Here is a 20,949-nt window from a genome sequence, read left to right as displayed (position 1 = left end):
CAATGAGTTCTTTAAGGTAGGGGGGGAGAAGGCATTGCCGTAAATGCACTGGTGAGTGAGAAGTTAAATCTTGTATTCAGTCCCGAAGGCGATGGGGAGCCAGTGGAGAGAATAGAGGGTGGGTGTTATGGTCATATTTCCACACTATAGCTGCACCGTTTTGAATGTATTGGACAATTGGAGCCTCTGGAGGCTCTTGCTAGGGATCCCGATGAGTAGTGCGTTGCAGTAATCCAGTGCATGAGCTACAGAAGCATGAGCTCAATTCGGGGCTCTCTCCAGGTTGGCAGAGGGAGAGTAGCGCCCAGGATTACAGTTTATAGGCAATTGGCACCGGATGAAAAAATGGGTTACAATAAATAAATAATAAAATCACACTATGTCTATGACACTATGTCTATTTGCTCAGGCACTATAATAGTGTCATCATATTGTGACTATGATGTCTGAAGCCTGTCCTGGGGGGATATCCGGACGTAAAAACAAATCCATTCTTCATGTCTATGTATTGATTGCATATTAGGGCCTAAATGGGAACAAGGACTTTTTTTTTGTAGCCTACTATCCCTTTTGGAATAAGTGTTTGACTGGACTGTTTTTGAGGGGCTATAGGTTTAATGTTTGTCTTTAATTCAATGTTTGTTTAATAAACGCCATTGACAATGAAGGGAAAACTTACGTCATTTTGTAACTCATTACGTCATATTGTCTCTTTATTGTTAATGGTATTTAATGTTTTTGTTGGCACCGTTTCGCCATTACATCACCTATTAAACATGAGCTAGACTTTAATATAGTAGCGCCCCTCACTTAGCGCCCCTCACTATTAGACATACATTTTTACATTCATGTCTAATAATCTATTCAATCAATCAATCAATCAATTAATCAATTTAATATTCAATCAATCAATCAATCAATCAATCAATCAATCAATCAAGTAAGTATAGGCTATAGCTCTTATTTCTGCAAGTGTGGCATTTAAAAAAATAAAAATAAAAGGCTATAGGCTAGGGTAGTTTTTTTTCACGGCTGAATGATAGTATAATAATTAAGGGAAAGTTGTGGACTCGTGCATGTTGTCTGTCTAGCTCTACTAGTGCTCGCACGCGGTCCACCGCACTCCTCCAGACACGCACGCAACACACACACACACACACACACACACACACACACACACACACACACACACACACACACACACACACACACACACACACACACACACTGACACACACACACGGTACAGAGAAAGAGAGGAGGAACAGCGCATGCGTTCTCGTCTTGCTTGCATTCTCTCTATCTCTCTCTCTCTCTCTCTCATTGAGACTCCTGTAGGTTTGTGGGAGGAGAGGAGAGGAGGTTGGGACTGGGGGGAGTCATTCAGTCAGTCTGAGTCAGTTCAGTGCAATCAACACAAGGAGCAACACAGAGTAGGCCTACTCTAGACCAGAGAAGAAACCATGTCCTCCTCCTTATCCTCCTCTCTCTCGTCTCTGCTGCTTCGCGAACTATAACGGTCCAAAAAGGATGAGATGAGATGGCCACCTCGGTAAGTCGGAGCCCAGGGGTCACTCGCCACACACCACCTGGCAACAAGACGGACAACTCGCTACATTCTAGAACCGGCGGTTATAGAAAGAAGCGAGTGTTCGTCTTCTTGCATGCATTACGCGCAAAGAGCGCACGCATGCACACACGCATCACCTACCTATTACCTACCATGCATGCAGAGAATCGCTTCTTGCAAAAAGCGCACGCTAGACTCTCTCTCCTCTCTCTCTCTCTCTCTCTCTCTCTCTCTCTCTCTCTGTGTGTGTGTGTGTGTGTGTGTGTGTGTGTCGTTTTGCACGTTTCGCTTCTCAAGCAGTGCCAGCGTGTGTGCATGTGAGAGGCTGAGACGTGGTGTTTGTTCGGTGGAGGGGAGGGGAGGGGAGGGGGCTTGGTTTCCATAGTTATTAATGCCTCTTATTTTAATATTTATTTGTTCCATTCGGTGACATAACATTATTATTTGTGTGTGACGGCGAGTCCCCTGAAAACGTGTGGTTGTTGTGGCTTGGATATTGTGGATTGGATTGGGATTATGATCCAATTCCAAACTGTGTTAATTTTGACAGCAAAATCTGATTTGTCTTTTGAATAACAACACAATATTTAGTTTTTTAGTCTTATAGTCACCTAACATTGCTTTGTCTTAGTCTAGTCTTTTAGTCAACATAATTAAGACTGTTTTCCAAAGCGAGTAGCCTAGCCTATTAATTTCGATGTGTCATGACAATGTTCTCATCTTTACTTATTCTTTGAGTGGTGCTAGCCACTCCTATCCTACATGACTTTGTGTGTACGGTGTGTCTGTCTGTGTGTATGAGCACGGATGAGTCATTACTGCTGGAGGGCAACACACACACACTCACACACACACACACACACACACACACACACACACACACACACACACACACACACACACACACACACACACACACACACACACACACACAGAGGCCAGGGAGGAGGGTGGTACAGTACAGCAGTGCTGTACTGTACAGCCCTCCTCCCTGGCAACACTGCCTGGCACCACTCCCTGGCACCACTCACTTCAGATGGGTCTGATTTTTTTTAAAGCCTTAACACAAAAAAGTGTCTTACTGGCTCACAATGCCAAGTTTTCTTGTGTGTCAGAAAGAATGCTTAGAATGGAGTGGTTATTGTGCATGGAAAAGACGCAATATGTTTTGCGTATAATATTTTCTTCTCAAGTGAGTCAGTCAGTTTTCTTCTGGTGCACAATGCGCGTTCTTGTCAATAAATGTGTCTATTTCTTTGGGTTTGGGGGGGGTGTGCCTTGTTAGTAGAAGCCGGTAGACTTCATGTTATGTTTGGAGGAGATGAGATGGTCTCCGTTTGGAACCTCACCCTCTACTCCGCTATGAGCTCAGAGAAGTGGTTTGTGTCAGGACTCAGGATATCCCTGTATAGGTCGAAATGGGTCGAGCCCTCCAACAGCAGTGGAGAAAACCCTTTTTGCATTATATCCAAAAAGTAAAGAGCTATGCAGTACAGATGATAGAATTTGGAGTTGAAAATAAACTTTTTTTTATTATTAAACGTTACCTCCTCCACACACACAGGGAGCTGTGCAGGTGAAACTGGAGCTTGGCCATCGCGCCCAGGTCCGGAAGAAAGCCACGGCGGAGGGATTTACGCACGACTGGATGGTGTTTGTCCGCGGGCCCGAGCAGAGCAACATCCAGCACTTTGTGGAGAAGGTGGTGTTCCACCTGCACGAGAGCTTCCCCAAACCAAAAAGAGGTAGGAGGCCTTTTTATTATTTTATTATCACACCTGTGCGGGGCTCATCGCCATGATCGTGTGGCCGTGGATCAGGAGGTAGAGCAGGTTGTCCAATGATCCGTGGGTCGGCGGTTCGAATCCCGGCTCCTCCTGTCCTCATGTCGAGGTGTCATTGGACAAGACGCTGAACCCTACATTGCTTCCAATGAGTCGGTCGGTGCTTCGCATGCTAGCTTGACACCATTGGTGTGTGAATGTGGGAAGTGAGGGTGCTGGTGTCGACTGTTCGCCGCTTCACCTCCCCATGAATGAACGAACCATTGTAAAGCGCTTTCATTCTTTTTTTGTCAAATTTAAAATAATATAACCAGAATCAGAGCTAGCCTCAAAAAGAGCTAGCCCTGAATGACCATAACAGGTCTGTAACTCTTGAGATCACAACTCGGTTGTGGAAAGTCCTTGTGCAGTGGTCAACATCTGTGGAGAATGTCTGAAGAGTGAAAACTGACTGAAAAAGTGGACTGACTTAAGTAATCAAATGGCAGGCGTGGGGAATTCTGCAGTTGTAGGCTGGAGTTGCCATGGCAATCTCAGGCAGAGGCTGGAAATGTGGGGATCCGACCAGAGCCTTTTGTGGCAGTTCTGGACAACCGCGTATCCGATCGACTCAAGGCCTGGAACTGCACTCCGTATGGTGATGTGGAAGTTGGAATGCGTGTGTCGCATTTGAAGTCGGTGGGGTGAACGGTTTTTGACACACAGAGGCGTGGTGCATTTATAGTAAGATTTGGCATTTTATAGCAGATGCACAAGCTTGCATCTGCAAGCGAGCTTGTAGATCCGCTATCTTTGAATAGCCAACACATAAATGTATTTAAAGTGGTTATGGTGATAGTGATGCTACGTTAACTACTTTTGCTGGGGACCCCCTGGAACCCCCCCAAGGACCCCTACTTTGAGCAGCACTGCTCCAGACTTGGTAAACTGGACCTGAGTTGTCTCTGCACTTGGACCTCTTTCTTTCTGTCTACGTACACCAAATCTCTCATTTGGTTCCTCCATATATCAGTTGTTTTGCCGGTGGGGACCCCGAGAACTCCCTATAGGACTCCCCCGACCCCACCTTGAGAACATATTGCCACAATCCATCTTAGACTCCTGAGACATGCTTGATTCAAGATCCATTCATATGCTATATTGTGGTTATTGTCGATGGTGATCACACATCACTCTGATATCAACATCACGGATCATTCTAATGTTATCTCATCGTTTTCTTCATGCAAGTGGCTTTGATTATGTTGGATATCTTTGCTGTCGGGAGGAAGCCACCTAACTCAATTATCTTTTAATAAATCAAACAATCTTTACGTGTGCTGTGTGTTGGTTAAAAAAATATTGAACCAATGAAAGGTAGTAAAAAGCATTTTTGTATTTTAGTTACAGTGGGCAAATATAATGTATTGAGGCATATTTGTCTTATTAGCCAGGGATAGTTTTAATGATGTGTTAGATATTTGGGTTTTTGATCGATTGATTGAATACTTTATTAGTCGGAAATGTGAACAGCAAGTGGCACAGACAGTAAGACATTAATTAAAAGCTAAAAAGGATAACACAAAAAAAGTACTGGGGACTTGTTTCCATTGTGGTACATGTATTAAATTCATCAGGTTACTAGGACGTGAAGAACGAGGCAGAATGAAACGAGCAATGTATTCGGCCGCAGACCCTCATCTCAAAATATATTTTTCCAGGGACAGAATCCCCTAGAAACAAATATTTGACTTAAAAACATTTGCTGTGAAAGAATATATATTAAAAGATTTACACACGTTTTCACAAAAAAAAATATATATAAAAATAGTGACACAGATGCGTTCCAGGTCCTAATGGGTTAACAAACCGACGTGTAGCCTTAGACTGTTAAATCCTGAATTCTGATCTTTGGGTGTACAAATCTAACTGAATCGACCCAGTTTGGTTATATTTGTAGATTTTGTACACACTTGTAACACATCTACCCTATTCACCTTTTTCCTGGGCTGTGTGTGCTCCAGTTCCTGTTGATTTCATTGGATATCATTGGTCATCTGACCAGTTTCATTGGCTTTCATTGGATCAAATTGACAGGAACTGGAGCACACACAGCCCAGGAAAAAGGTGAATAGGCTGAACATTTTGGTGGGAAAAAAGCTGATCTACAAGTTCACATCAGCTTGTAGCTTGCTTATTTTCCGAGAATACATTTGGTATAGAGGGGGAAGGGGAAGTGGGACCAAAACAGCAGATCTACAAGATAGTGTCTCTGTCGAGTGGGAACCTCATATGTCCAAAAACCTTTATTGTCAAGATTCAAATTCAAAAGCATTTATTGTCAAGATTCAAATTCAAAAGCATCAGAAGTAGCAGATCTATAAGATCTGCCACATTGATGCTTTTGTGTGACGCTGTAGTATGATCGAGTAGGATGTTGATTTATGAAAAAACACCAAAAACTATGGAGATAAGAGGTTTCTGCCCGACAGCAACGATATGAGTTTGTAGCAATAGTTTTCACTGTGTGTACCTTCTTGCTGTTATAAGCCATGTGTACGATTAAGAAACGGATGAGAGTAATGCTCAATGTGGGCCCCTGTGGTCTTATAACAAGCGACTTTGGGCTGCTTGTTCTGCTTATAAATATTGGGCTTAGTAGTAGTTGTTAAGTTGGGCTTGTTTTGAATGTGCAGTTGCTTATTTTGTGCTTGTTTCTAAAGAGTACGTTGCTTATTGGGGCTTGTTTCGAAAGTGTACGTTGCTTATTTGGGCTTGTTTCGAAGGTGTACGTTGCTATTTGAGTTGTAGAACTTAAGTGTAGAACTTTGCTTATTTGGGCTTGTTTCGAAAGTGTAGTTGTTTATTTGGGATTGTTTCTAAAGTGTAGTTGCTTATTTGGGCTTGTTTCTAAAGTTTAGTTGCTTATTTGGGCTTGTTTCTAAAGTGTAGTTGCTTATTTGGGCTTGTTTCTAAAGTGTAGTTGCTTATTTCAGCTTGTTTCTAAAGTGTAGTAGCTAATTTAGGCTTGTCTCTAAAGTGTAGTTGCTTATTTAGGCTAGCTTGTTTCTAAAATATAGTTTCTTTTTGGGCTTGTTTCTAAAGTGTAGAACTTTGCTTATTTGGACTTGCTTCTTGCTTAAAGGTTGCGGAAGTAATTTCTCTATGGACAATAACATTGGGTCATCTTAGAATTCTCTCATATAAGAATTGTGGTAAAAGAAATCTAACTGTCTAAGCGATATTGTGGGGGAGGATATTGTTTACGATAGTAACGATACAAAGTCTGTTTCTGGCAAAAATTTAACTAATTCGGTGGCAGTAACATTAGTGTTTTCTCACCGTCAGTTGATTCTTCATATTCCATATTACATATCCAATTCAGAAGGGGGAAATAAAAATGCAACCCGGATGTGTAAATTACGTGAACTTCTGCGCTCTAGTTGCTTCTTTTGGGCTTGTTTTCCTAGACCTGGTAGCTTATATTTCTCTCTCACAAAATCTGGCAACACAGAGAGAGAGAGAGGTATGGTGGAGAACGTCTGGCGGCAAAGGAAGGGATCAATTAAAATATTTTTGCTGGTTTTTGGAACTCAGGACCCCCTCCTGCTCTCGGCAGCGTTTGAGCTTTCTTTGGCGTGACAAGCTCTGGGAAGTGTGCCAAGGGTCTGTGCCCCTCTCTCTCTCTCTCTCTCTCTCTCTGCCGGAGGGGGGGGGACCCTGTCCTATTGTAATTACACGGGATTCGGATTGCAGGAGGGAGGAACATTCAGAGGCGTCTTTTTTTATATTGAGAACAGTTGTAAGATCATGCCGCCCTGTCTGTTTGTGTCCGCGCTCAGTCTCTCTCTCTCTCTCTCTCTCTCTCTCTCTCTCTCTCTCTCTCTCTCTCTCTCTCTCACACACACACACAATGCATCAAGTTTGTAGATCGGCTGTTTCCAAATGGCCAAAATCTATAGGGCTGAAGTGCGTGAGGCTGAGGTGCGTGCGTGTGTGCGTGCGTACGTACGTGCATACTCGCTTGTAGATCATTTCGTTGACTAAAACATCTGCAGATTTAGTCGACTAAAATATTACGACAATTAGTCGACTGAAAGTAGACTAACACTAAAACATTTCAGATGACCTAAATGTGACTACAACTAAATGACATTTCATGCAAAATACTAACACAATATGCTGTCAAAATCAACACTGCTTAAAAGTGAGCAGTGAAACATGTGAAAGTGATCTTTTGCTTTGCCCTGTGTGTGTGTATGTGTGTGGGGGAACACCTGAACGGAGCCGAAAATGTGCACGTATAGTTTGCAAAGGTATACATTTATCAACCTGACCGCAGTGCAGCACTCCCTGATTTATGAAAAGGCCCCGGAATTGACGGACTACTTCAAACGTTTTTTTTTTTCCTTCTTCTTTGACGAGTAGATGCGAAAAAGCTGTGGCGTGCACGCCGTGATATGGAAAGCCTGTATGAGCGAGTGCACGACGAGACATGACCGCGGCACATGGAGGACGATCTCTCGCGCCAGATTCGTTTTCTACCGTGCCTCTGAGCAGTTCATAAATCAAACACACACCCCCCCCCCCCCCCCTCCCCCCTCGGTTCTACTACCTCGTCTGATATGGACCCTACAAAGAGTGTAAGCCTCTTCTAAAAAAGGGGCCTTTGATGACAAGGTGGACCGAATAGGCGAATACGTTTTGGCTTTTTTTGCGCTCGCATACACATACACATACACATACACATACACAAATGAATAGTGTGATAGTGAAGTATAAAGTACAATATTTGCCTCTGGGATGTAGTGTATTCACAAGCATCAAAAGTAGCAGATCTTCAAGCTCGAAATACGGCTCAAAGCGACACGTTTTTGAGCTCATGGATCTGCTACTTTTGATGCTTCCGTGTGACGTGGCGGTGGTAGTATGTGGGGGCGTTTAATTTTACGAGAAAACACACACGTTAACTGCCACCGGGTGGCGATAGAGGGTAGTTCGCTGCACCAGCCAGAATAGGGCAGATTACCATGTTTTCACATCCGGGTTCCTCGCTCGCAGACCTCCATTGTAAGAAACGGCTTATGTTGGCAGTAACTCACAATGCTAGCATTCACTAGCCTTGCGTAGCCAGACGAATCTGCCACTGCAAAACGTTGCCTTGGACGTGTCTTTAGAATCAAAACCACGGGGTGCTAAGGATGTGTATAGGCGTCTTTAGGTATTTCTTATTTTATATAAAAAAGAAAAACACGAATTTATTTGGGGGGGTTGGCCTCTCCTTCTGCCGTTTACAGCTCCAAAAGAATGGCTCATAACTCCTAATCTAGGGAATTCTCGTTTGAAATATTAACACTTCTAGAGAGACTTGAGCGTGACCGGCGTGAGGTAAGAACCGGAAGATTATGCCTCCCGGTTTTTGGGGGGAAACGGAAGTGAGGGGCTTTTCAGAGTAAAATCTGCCATATCTGCTGGCACTCTAGCGCCCTTTATGTTGAAGAATTCCCCGGCAAAAAAAGTGTTAAAATAGTGATCGGTTGTTTCACACAGGACTAGCACACACACACACACACACACACACACACACAATCTTTTACTCCGGTAAAAATATCGAGTACTTTTTCCACCACTGCCTCCCCCCAGTCAGTGTTGATAAATGTGACGTGGAGTTAACCCCGCGCTGGCTCACTACATGGCCCGCAGCGCAGCAGGAGGATACTTAGCGTTCAGTAAATCTGGGGAGATGACACATGCCATGGAGATCCCTCCAGATCCCCGTATGAAGTGTGTGTGACTTATGTGTTTTTACATGGTGACAAATTGCCGGCCCTAAGTACTTCCTGTGAGCTATTAGGGCCATCAAAGGATCCCCCCCCCCCTCCCTGGTTTGGAGGGGGTTCTAGTTGAAACATACCCCCAAGTAAGAATATAGATTATGGCACAGAAGAAAGGGAAAAAAATTGCATATTTTTGAGGCACAATGAGCTTCGGGAGAATGTTTAGACTAAAGTCAAAAGGGTTCTCTCGTATCAAAGGCCTCTTTTCCAACGGGGCTGAAGCGTTGCTTTTTTGCAGATGTGATATAAACGATGGCAAAAGCAAGCGGAAAATCGTCATTTAAAGAAAGAAAAACAACGGGGAAAGTGTGTTCTGCCATTGGCCATTGGATTTCCCCCGTGAAATGGACGCTGGTCAAGCAAACCACATTCAAAGCCACGTTCAGGGAGAGTGGTTGTCGGAGACGGACGGAGCTTGGGTGTCGTTTACACCACAGGTCCATTTGGTTTTCATTTGTACACTCTAGTGTAGAGTTAAAGAATCACTGACAACCTTACGGTGTGGTGCTGTGGGTCTCATAGACGGGCTTGTGTTTGAGGGATAGCAATCCTGGATGAGCGCTCTCGCCATGCTACAGCTGGCTAGACCTCCCCCTGCTCTCTCTCTCTCTCTCTCTCTCTCTCTCTCTCTCTCTCTCTCTCCCCAATTTTCACTCCTCTCTCTCTCTTACATACGGACACACGCACGCACACACTCACTCGAAGCTATCCATTAATTGCATGCAGGGGTGCACATGTATATCCAGGCCGAATGGAAGTCTTTCAGGGTCGCTACCTACCGAGGAAGGATACGTGCAGGGCAGGCACTCTCTTCATGTTCTTCTCCTCAAGTATTCCAAAGAACTTATCTCCTTCCTTCCTTCACTTGTAAGTCTTTCTCTCCGGCCACATCATGTGATTTGTGTGATATTTCTCACTTCTCAACCAGTGGTTCCAGGTGGGCCCCTGCTAAATGATGGTGATAGTGGTAACCAAATGGACCCTTATGATTTTTTTACTCTTGAGAGCGTAACACGAAACCAAATGGACCCGTACGGGTCCATACTTTTTCCACCTACAGTATGTTGAATTCTACCACCCCACCACATTCCAAAAAACGCTACCAGAGCATCAAATCTCGCACCACCCGTCTCAGTAACAGTTTCTACCCCCAGGCAGTCAGGCTGCTGGACAGCTGACCTTTAACTGTATTGCACTGTTTTGTCACTTCACTTTTTTCTGTTTTCTTTTTGTCTTTTTCTTGCACTATAGATGTATATGTAAGACTGAGAGTGCTCTGAGCAAAATAATTTTCATTGTATTTATACTCTGTATCTATGTAGACACATGACAAATAAACCTGAACCTGAACATACTGTACCTTTTTAAAGGAAAGAGCCCATTTGCAGTTTATAAAGCATCTTGTATGAATGGCTGGAGCTCAAATCTTTCATATTCTATTGCAAACCCAAGGTCGATGGTAATGTTTTTGCCTCTGAATGCTGTGAAAGCCTATACCCTACCCATATTGAGGTTTTTGGCAGTGCTGAAATTAAGGGTTCATGTCAAAACCGAGCTTTAGTCTGATATGCATGGCCTTGGCTGTTGTTAGCATTTCTCAATATTGGTGTTGCTGTCAATTACAGACGGGAAAATAGATTTTGTCTCTTTCCGGGTGGAAACCAAAACTGTCAAACTGTTAACTTTTCAGGATTCAAAAGGGCTTAGAATATGGGTTAGAATATGGAGACTACCAACAGGCTTTTTTGTTAAAAGTGGGACATTTGGTATGTAATTTTTTATTAATTGGCTTAAATATTGTCTATTCATGAATCCACCTGCTGACCGGCTGTCATCATTGGGCAATTTCTTTTATAGTGGGTTATGTGACCATATGTCCAAATGGACAACGGCTATGAACATTTTTAGCCCAAGGAGTGATTTTTTTTGCAAAACTAATGCTTGGAATGGATTCAGAAATTAACCCCCCCCCTAGTTTGTCCAATTACTTGGCTAGAATTTGTGGTATGGCTTATGAGGCTTATAGCTATCATGCTAATGACTGTTTTGAAGGGAGGGGGAAGTGGAGACTGTGAGAACCGACCGCAAATATAATCGGGGGAACTCCTTTTTGAGAGAGCGATGAATGCATAGTAAAATCCACTGTTTACGTATACTGTAGAGCCTTTCACGCACACGTGCACACACACACACACACACACACACACACACATGCACACACACCAAGCACGTCAAAACTGGATAATTATGTGAGCTACCACGGCAATGAACTGTAACGTTAACAGTACCACACACTGCTCTCTGCACACACACACACAGAGAGAGAGAGAGAGAGACTTTTTTCGACTTAACAACATCTTTATTCTTGAAATTGTTTACATTCTTTAAAATAATCGGTTACAAACTACAGTAGGAACTTACCCATTTTTTTTTCTTTTTTTAGAGCAATTTATTTACAAAAGTCTCAGACAGAAAAAAGCACACCTTCGTAATCCCAAACACTCTTAAAAAGCTCCAATTCATCCATTTTTTTCATTAAATTTGTATTCAAACAAAACTCTGGCTTTGACTAAAGTGTTTTTCGTGCAAAACTAATGCTTGTAATGGATTCAGAATCATGAATAACCCCTAGTTTGTCACAGCGCTGAGGAAGGTCCACTAGGCCGAAACGCGTACGTTGTCTTGTCTGCTCGTCAGAGGTAAATAAATCATGTGAAAAGCACACATATTTATTTTTCTTTTAAAATTATTTTATTGGTTTTTTCAGAGAAGCATTAAATACTGGAGGTGAAAAACAAGAAATGGTGGCATTAACAGCTTCTCTTAATAAACCCCACAAGTATAATGTAGAATAAATACATTGAATTTTCACCCCAAAGAAAAAGGATAACAGAAAACAAAACAAATAAACCTTAAATACAGGATTCAATCATTTTGAATTGTTTGCCTTATTGGTGTGGGGTAATTGATCACAGCACCTGCCAATTGTGTGCTGCATAAATTGGTGCTTGCCAAAGGACGTTTTGATGTTCAGTCCGGGCCCCTCGCTGGAGTGAAGGCCGTCCAAGGGCAGCTCATGGAAAATTGGAGATATTTGACTAAATACACACTTTCTGCCAGAACTTTCAAATGGATATGAAACTAGTCTCCAACCCTAAATGAAATACATTTCAGCCATTTGAAAATAGCAGATCTACAAGCTCACAGTGCGTCGCATCAGAATAACTTGAAATGGGACGTTCTGCACAATGAGTGCTTTTAAATTTGGTACTTTTAAGTAGGCTACATTTTGATCCCAATACTTTTGCACATTTACTCAAGTGCATTTTGAATTACCAGACTTTGACTTGTAACAGTTTCTACATTTCAGTAGTGATACTTTTACTTAAAAAAAATGTGTGAGTACTTTTTCCACCACTTGAATGTATCTCCGTGACACATTTTGAAGAGGTGATAGAAAATAAATCACAGCCTCGTTCGGGAGGACTCATTTGGAAGTTTATTGATTTCTGAGAAGAGACTCAAGAATCGATTAGATCTCGCCGGTCCGTGGCTGAACTGCTTTTGTTTTATCCCAAAGATGCTGACGCCAGGTGATCTGCTGACAGACACAGACAGGCAGGGTGACAGGCAGTGGTGGAAAAAGTACTCGCATTTCTTACTTAAGTAAAAGTATCAATACGGTCTGCAATATGGAAATACTCTGTTACGAGTAAAAGTCCGGAATTCAAAATGTACTTCAGTAAAAGTACAAAACTATTGGTATCGAAATGTGCTTAAATAAAGTAACAAAAGAAGAAAGTACTCATTGTGGAGAATATGCCATTTCACACGTTTTCGTTTTGAAAATAGCAGATCTACAGATCTACAATATCAGCTCACAATGTGTCACATTGTGAGCTTTTAGATTGGCTATTTTCAATTGGCCAAAATGTATACAGGGCTGAAGTGCGTACTGCATGTTTTGTAATAATAATCCAAATCTACAAATAACTAGTACAGCTAAAGTTTTCAAATAAATGTAGTGGAGTAAAAGTACAACATTTGCCTCTTGAGATGTAGTGAAAATTGGAAATAATCAAGTACAAATACCTCAAAATTGTACTTAAGTACATTACTTAGTTACTTAACATCACTGGCGACAGCACTGTGACAGCACAGGTCAGGGAGAGTTGCGCACATCAGCTGTTTTCACCCTCTCGTTTCTTGAGACCTATTTTGTAAAGGAAAAAGAAAGGTGCTTATGTCGTGGCTTTCATTCATCCGTCTATCAGCGGGGCTAGACCAGACGTGTTACTTTGACACTGCTCAGCAGTACTCTGGACATTTTAAACACGTTAAAGCAACACACGCACAACACAACACAACTGACAACAATTTACAATTTAGGCATTTAGAAGATGCTCTTGAGTCTTAACATGACAATGACATGACACATGACAATGACAAGAACAGTGTTGACCACTTAAATCACTTTCAAAAATGTTATCGTCTACTGAGTCTTATGTGAACAGTGAACACCCCAGACAGTTTTTAAGTTGCTCGATTCAGTATTTAGATATTTGATACTGATTTTAGCTGCCCCGCCCCCTTCCAATACAAACCCATTATAACTTAAAACTCCGTTTTAACCATGATAGATTAATTGAAATCACCCGTCTTTTTTACTGGTAACTGATGGGCTTTGGTTTATTAATTACTATATTTGTTTGATTCTTTAGTCTCCAGGAGTCCTCATTATTTTCCATACACAATTATTATAAATAAATGAAAACGGTAAATGAAAAACCACAGCCCCCTCACATATTAGCAGATATACAACACCTTGTAGATCTGCTATATCTGAAAAATCTTGAACATTTGTGCAAATCTTTTAATATATATGTATTATTTCACAGCAAACGTTTTTAACTCAAATCTTTGCTTTTGGGGGGTCCCTGGAACAAAATATTTTGGGATGGGGGGGGTTTGCTTTCCTACTTTTCTCGCTGTGTAAGGCCTCGTTCCTCACCGCAGGGTCCCGAGACCACCAGGCAGGGGGGCCAAAAAATGGACGCTTATTACGACGGGGTGTTGTGAGCTTGTAGATCAGCTATTTTCCACAATTCTAGTTAGTGAGTCAAACTAGATGTAATGCCTCTTTCTTCTCCTACATGCACCAAGTGCCTGTCAGGGAGGTGGGGTCCACAGTGAATGTTGGTTCCTACCTAAACTACTGCTCTGAAACGGACACAGAGGCAGTTATAGCGGACCCCCGCAGATAATAATAATGCAGCTGGTAATTCATTGATTTAATCAATTTGGGCTTGTTTTTTTAACATTCTGTTTTTGCAAATTCAGAAATATATTGAGAGAGACACAAGTACACTAGACACTACTTCCACCTCTGTGGCACACAGAATATCTGCCAAGAACTCATTAAGTTATATTTTTACTAGGGCCTCCACCCCCCCAACGCGCACGCACGCGCACACTCTTCTTTAGGCGGCTGGAATGTCCTACAAAAGTACCATCCGGGCACATTGTTTTGTTATGAAGGACAGGTTTTTGGCACAGCTGAGCTGAACGCTGAACGAGGAGACGACACCGTAAAAACCCAGAGTGTTCAATCTAAACCGGAGGGGTATGTTTGGTAGGAATTCTGGGGTTAAACAAACGCTCAGGACGTGTACAGTGTATAGGTATGCGTCACTTTCAGTTAGGTCTTGGCATCGCTCCGCACCCGGGATTCTCAAGAGCAGCGGTAATTTTGACGTATTTGTACTTTACTTGAGTATTTCCAATACTTTTACTCCTCTACTTGAGTAAGAAATTTGAGTATCTTTCGAGTCCACATTTTCATTTACTCGGTCTCGTCTCAGTCTCGCACATATAGTACTGTAATTTGACTTGGACTTGACTGTCACTAACCAAGGGACTTCCTACTGCCGTATGTAGGATGAGTCTGGGTGTGCAGTCTTACTGTAGGTAGTCAGTAGTCACACAACTTGCATTGAAACTTTCTTTTCTTTGTGCTCGACAAATGTGAAATAGTGAATAGAATATATCCATTTGGAGAAACACGGTTTGGGCTCCGCCGCTGCCATGACAGTCTTGTTAGCGAACACAAACACACCCACAGCGTGTGCAGCGTCTCCGCCGCGCGCCACCACACACACTCAGTCTCTCCCTCTGCTTCCATTTCTCTCTAGCCAAAACTACATGAAAAATAACAAACTAACGGAGTAACGCACCATGTAGTAACGGTAACTGAGTTACTGAATTAAAAACATAATGTGTTACAGTAAGATTTACTGCCAAAAATAACGGTGTTACAGTAACGCGTTACTTGTAATCGTTTCCATGTTGAAAATTCATTTTTCTAAAATAGAAGAAATAGCATCTACAAGTTTACAACACATCATGAAGTGACGTGTTGTAAGATTTTGTAGATCAACTATTTTGTACATTTTTGGAAAGACAAATATATGCCCTGTGCAATTAGTGATTACGAAGCCTAAAAGTCAAACAGAAATCATATAAAGTTCCAATGTTCAATGCAAAAAACTAATCACAATTAAATCGTCAACTTAAATTTGTAATCGTGACAGCCCTAATGACATGCCACAGTTGCAACCTCTGGTAGTCGATTAGATGTTTTGTTTGTTTGCGTGTGTCCCCTTCGAAGACTGAAAGAAGGACTGCTGATTATTAGCAACGTTGTTGTGCATTGATTTATTTTCAACCCGCTCATCTTTGATACTTTGTTCATTGAATTACCGAATGATTCGTCAACAACAAGCTCTAAACTGTTTTAGTTCCGCTGTCACGGAAAGGGAAACCACCAACCATCAAAACCACCAACCATTGAAAACCATCAAATGCTATCTAAGTCTACTGTTACGAAGGAACGTCGATCTAGTATGATCTAGGTTCTCGGGGAGAGATGCCGAGGAGATAAGGCTGGTTTACTTATCTTCTTGAGCCGCAGGATTGGCAGAGTTAGGTATGGTGTCTAAGTCTACTGCTGTTGCTATAATGCTATCTTCCAGTTAGGTCCTGCGGTAGGCATATATTTATAGTTTCGGGACGTCGATAGTGATGTCACTCCTGACGTCCTGGTTGTGATGTCAGAGAGGCACTACGTTCCTTCGTAACACTCCCCCTTAGTGAGGCCATGGGCTTCACTATTCGTTCTCTCTGATCATTGCGGTTGTAGCCGGCGGCTACTTGGGACTCGAACTGCCGCGTCGTGTGCCGTGGGTAGATGCAGCTGTATGACTGCGTCTGGGGCTTCTTCACGAGGGGCGCCTGGTCGATGTAGAACCGGGGATGTAGGTGACTGGTGGGATCGGGTTGGCCCGTGGGGAGGGCGATCCGGTGTCCGAATCAGGCGTGGCTCACGAGCCTGGAGTCCAGGATGGCTCCTCCTGATCGGCGCCGAACTCGCCACTTCCTCTGGGGCGGCTTGCGTCGCTGGTATTGCTGATTGGGTGCAGCTCTGCTTTGGGGCCTTGGCACTGCGGCTGTGGTGCGGATGGGGAATCCTCCCTCGAGCTCCCCCCCTCACACCCGTGGCGGCCGTCGCCGCTCCGGGCCTCGGCCTCGTGTGCGGTGAGGCTTCCTTCGGAGGTGTGTTGGGGTGCTCTCGCAGACTCTGCTCGAGTGTTGACCTGTTCTTCGGGCTTGTCGGGCTTGTCGTAGCTTGCTTGTCGTAGATGCAGCTGTATGACTGCGTCTGGGGCTTCTTCACGAGGGGCGCCTGGTCGATGTAGAACCGGGGATGTAGGTGACTGGTGGGATCGGGTTGGCCCGTGGGGAGGGCGATCCGGTGTCCGAATCAGGCGTGGCTCACGAGCCTGGAGTCCAGGATGGCTCCTCCTGATCGGCGCTATCTAAGGGGGTGGGGTAAGTGCTATGGGCCATGATGGAGTCTGAAAAGGTGGGTTTTCGACTACGGCGGAAGATTGGGAGTGATGCTGCAGTTCTGACTGCAATGGGAAGTGCATTCCACAGTTTTGGAGCCAGAAGGGAGAAGATACCAGCTCAAATGTATACAGTATAGATGGTGTGGTTATTGGAATGGTGCATTTGACCATAATGTTGTGGTTATTGGAAGACTGGTCCATTTATTAAACGGAGAACAAATGCAATCTCTCTCTCTCTCTCTCTCTCTCTCTCTCTCTCCTCTCTCCCTATTTCACCCGGTCTCTCATTTCACTCTTTTACTCTCACCCCCCCCCCCCCCACCCCATGTCACTATCTCATAACACTCGCTCTCTTTCCGTCTCTCTGTCTCTCTCTCCACCTACTAAACTCTTGTCATTAACTACTGAATGCCCCCCCCCCCAGGGCACCAGAGTAAAATCAAAGGCTTGTGCAGGAATTTGCCAGTAATTGTTTTACGATTCCAGCAGAAATCATACCTACGTGTATGTGTGGGTCACAGAGCACAGAGGAGCCACTGCCATCAAACTGCAGGGCACGTTGTTCCTTTAGTTATTATAGTATAACTAAAACTAACAAAATAAAGATTAAAACTAATCCTGCTAGTGCGTATTGTCGGAAAGTGCGCTTCGTTTGGGCGTGAGCTGAGGCGTGAAGACTCATTCGAATTCTGGTGCGGATCAAATAAGCACATTGTAAAAAAAAAAGCGGGAGTTTCGCCTTGCTTCAAAGCGCAGCAGAGGGCGAATCACCACAGGTGTGAATGCAATGCAATCGCATCAAATATAGCGGATGAACCAAAGAATGTGCCATTGTTTGTGGGATGAAGAAGTTGGTATTTGGCACACGAGGAGGAAGGAGAAGGCATTATTACGCAGGACATGGTCTAATGAAGAGATATAGAAGCCCTCGTCTCAATATGTCCAGTCGATAACATTCATCAAATGCTGAAGGTTACACCCAAAAACACTGCATTGTACAGGATATATACTATAGCGAGAGAATGGAGGCGATTGCACATTTGCACAAGAGTTTGCGCTCGTAGTACAGACCTGGACCAGGAATCCTGACGGCTCTGCTGATCTGGAGTCAGATTAAAGTGGTAGGTTTTTAGTGTGTAGACAGTATAGGCTACTCCTATTAACCGACCAGGTTTATTTACAGTATGTTCAGTATGTAGGCTAGCCGCTACTTTACAAAACAAGTTGGTAAAGTAAAGTTGTAGTGATCTCATATTGTGTGTGCGCACGCACGCACGAGCACAGACACACAGACACACACAGACACGCACACCGCTGGTTCCTGAAAACAGGAACCAGGCCATAAATGGCCTCTCTCTCTCTCTCTCTCTCTCTCTCTCTTTCCCTCTCCCTCTGTCTCTCCCTCTCTGTCTCTCTCTCCTGGTTTTCTCAATGAAAGGGGGGAGGAGGAGGAAGCAGTTTATTGAAGCATGTTTTATAAGGGCTGTCTCTTGGCAAGGGCTACAACTCCGCCTCCACACACACACACACACACACACACACACACACACACACACACACATACACAGCTCTGGTTTCATTAATGAGCCGAAGGTGAACTGTTTTTGTGTCGACCCGTACCCTTCGTCTACGCTCTTATTTGTCAGGCAGAAACAGTTTGTAGGATAATAAGCTTCTGCTGCTGTCCAACGATTAAATACTTTAATTGCGATTAATCACATGATTTGTATAATCGCACAATTAATCGCAAGTAAGTATGCGGTTTTTATCTGTTCAAAATGCACCTTAGAGAGGGATATTTTCCATGTATTTTATACTGTTAAAGGGCAATACCACTCATATTCTCTTAATTTTTATTTTTTTTTCACGATTTTGCAACCCAGTGTCAATTGTGTAATGTAATCCTGGGCGCTACACTTCCTCTGCCAACCTGGGGGGGCAGCAGACTGACCTCATGCTTCTTCTATGCATGAGTAGTTCAAGCTACTTCTTTTCAGCCTCGGAAACCCAGACGTTTTTATTTCCAGGGAGAAAAATAAGTCTGGGACCGAGTCCACTTCAATTCGGCATAGAGTAGCGCAAACGTCGATCGCTCTCTGCTGATTTCTGATCGTCTGCACCTTTGTTAAATTGACGGACACACGCACACACGTACACACACACTCTCTCTCTCTCTCTGTCGCTGTAATTAATTAGTCTCATGTCACGCAGCTGCGTCTAGATTCTCCCGGCGGATCCTGCCAGGAGCTGCCTATGCCATAGAAAGCATAGTATAGTGGATCCCAGGCTACTTTTCACCTGACAGGGGAGAGTTTCCCCGGCCGGACGTATAGCGCGTGGGAGGAACACGTTATTCCAACCAGTTCCTTTCCCCTACCTTAGGCGCCCCGGCTGGCTAGGGGGAGGTAGGTTAGAGACCAGGATTACTGCATGTTTTTTGTGAGGGTACCTACCCTAGGGGACACGGAGAGAACATGCAAACTCCACATAGAAAGGCCCTTTCGCCAACCCCGCCTCGGGTGTCGGCACTGATGACGCGGATGAGAGAACACGCCCCAGTGCCCACAGCGTCCCCAGCGGGAATTGAACTCAGGACCTTAGCTGTGTGGCGACAGCACTAGCGACTGTGCCACCGTGCCCCTAATACCATTAATTTTCAACATTAAACTATGTCATTAATATAACTTAGAGTTGTCGTGTGGAAATACTAAAAAAGTATATTAATGACATAGTTCAATTTAGAAAATGAGTGGTTTTCCCGTTTTAACATGGGAGTGGGAAAATATATGCTCGCTTTATGTGAAAGTATATGTATTTTTTTTAAATTGGAAATCAATTAAAAAATGAGAACTTGTTTTGCACATTAAACTAATCATTTGGGGACCGCCCACAATTATTTGGGGACCCACATTGCGAACCACTTTCCAAATGGCTAAAATAAATATGTGATGAATTGTGATTAAAATAATTAATCACGATTAACATAACGGTGAGTTAATCGCGTTTAAATGAGTTAACTCTATATGGACATGAGGACAAGCACAAGAGGTTTCGGACTGACAGAGACGATAAATCGGTGCAAGTAAGTGGTTAAGGAGAAAAAACACCTTGAAGACCCTAACGGGAGCCCTTGGTACCACAGCACCTCAAAGGCCCTTAATTATTTTCAAAATTAGAGTGCCAGCAGATATGTGAGTTTTTTCTTTGAAAGGTCCCCCCTTCCGTTCCCCCCCAAAACCGGCAGGCATAATGTTACATACCTCGCGATGGTCATGCTAAAGTCTCTCTAGAAGCATTAATATTCCAAACGATAGGCTTGTTGAAGTCAGAAATGAAGACAGAAGAATGCACATCTGTTCAAAACCATGGAGATTAGGAGATACGAGGCACAAACCATGTTCAACCCAGATTCGACTCAAATAAGGGATTAATTCATTTAGCTCCCATGCTACTTATAGAGAGATGACTTCCGCACACCCGGTAGGTAATTTGGAGCAGGTGCGATGATGACGAGGCATATATACAATGTGGAAAGGAGAGACACCCGCACACTGCCACTTGCTGGGTTCAGAGCATTTATTGAAGCAACGTTTCGGTCTTGCGAGCCTGTGGAAGATCGCAAGACCGAATCGTTGCTTCAATAAATCTCTACTTTCCACGCTCCTATGCTACTAAAATGTGGAACGCCCTACCAACAGCCATTAAGACATTATGAATCCCATTACTCCTTCAAAACCTCTCTCAAAGAGCAACTATGGACAGCTGCAATTCGAAACTGGCCCCGTAAATAAATAAAGTCTGAGTTCCCTAAAAATATTTTGTTACAGGGACCCCCCCCAGAAGCAAAGATATGAGTTAAAAACATTGGCTGT

At 43.5% G+C, this 20,949-nt stretch overlaps 1 protein-coding gene across 1 annotated transcript in view; it reads left to right on the top strand.

Moving 5' to 3' along the window:
- Window positions 1-1,413: 1,413 nt before the first annotated feature.
- The window catches only part of mllt3 (MLLT3 super elongation complex subunit), a 74,178-nt gene continuing 54,642 nt past the window's right edge, over window positions 1,414-20,949 (top strand). Inside the window, exons 1-2 of the mRNA XM_083789289.1 lie at window positions 1,414-1,552; window positions 3,135-3,315. Of these exons, the coding sequence (XP_083645415.1) occupies window positions 1,541-1,552; window positions 3,135-3,315 (193 nt within the window). The 5' untranslated portion in view covers window positions 1,414-1,540. The remainder of the gene's footprint in view (window positions 1,553-3,134; window positions 3,316-20,949) is intronic.

Source organism: Protomyctophum parallelum (genome assembly GCF_964188405.1).
Source record: "Protomyctophum parallelum genome assembly, chromosome: 18".
Lineage (NCBI taxonomy): Eukaryota > Metazoa > Chordata > Actinopteri > Myctophiformes > Myctophidae > Protomyctophum > Protomyctophum parallelum.
Note: the sequence above shows the minus strand (reverse complement) of the source record. Positions and strands in the feature narration are given on the sequence as shown.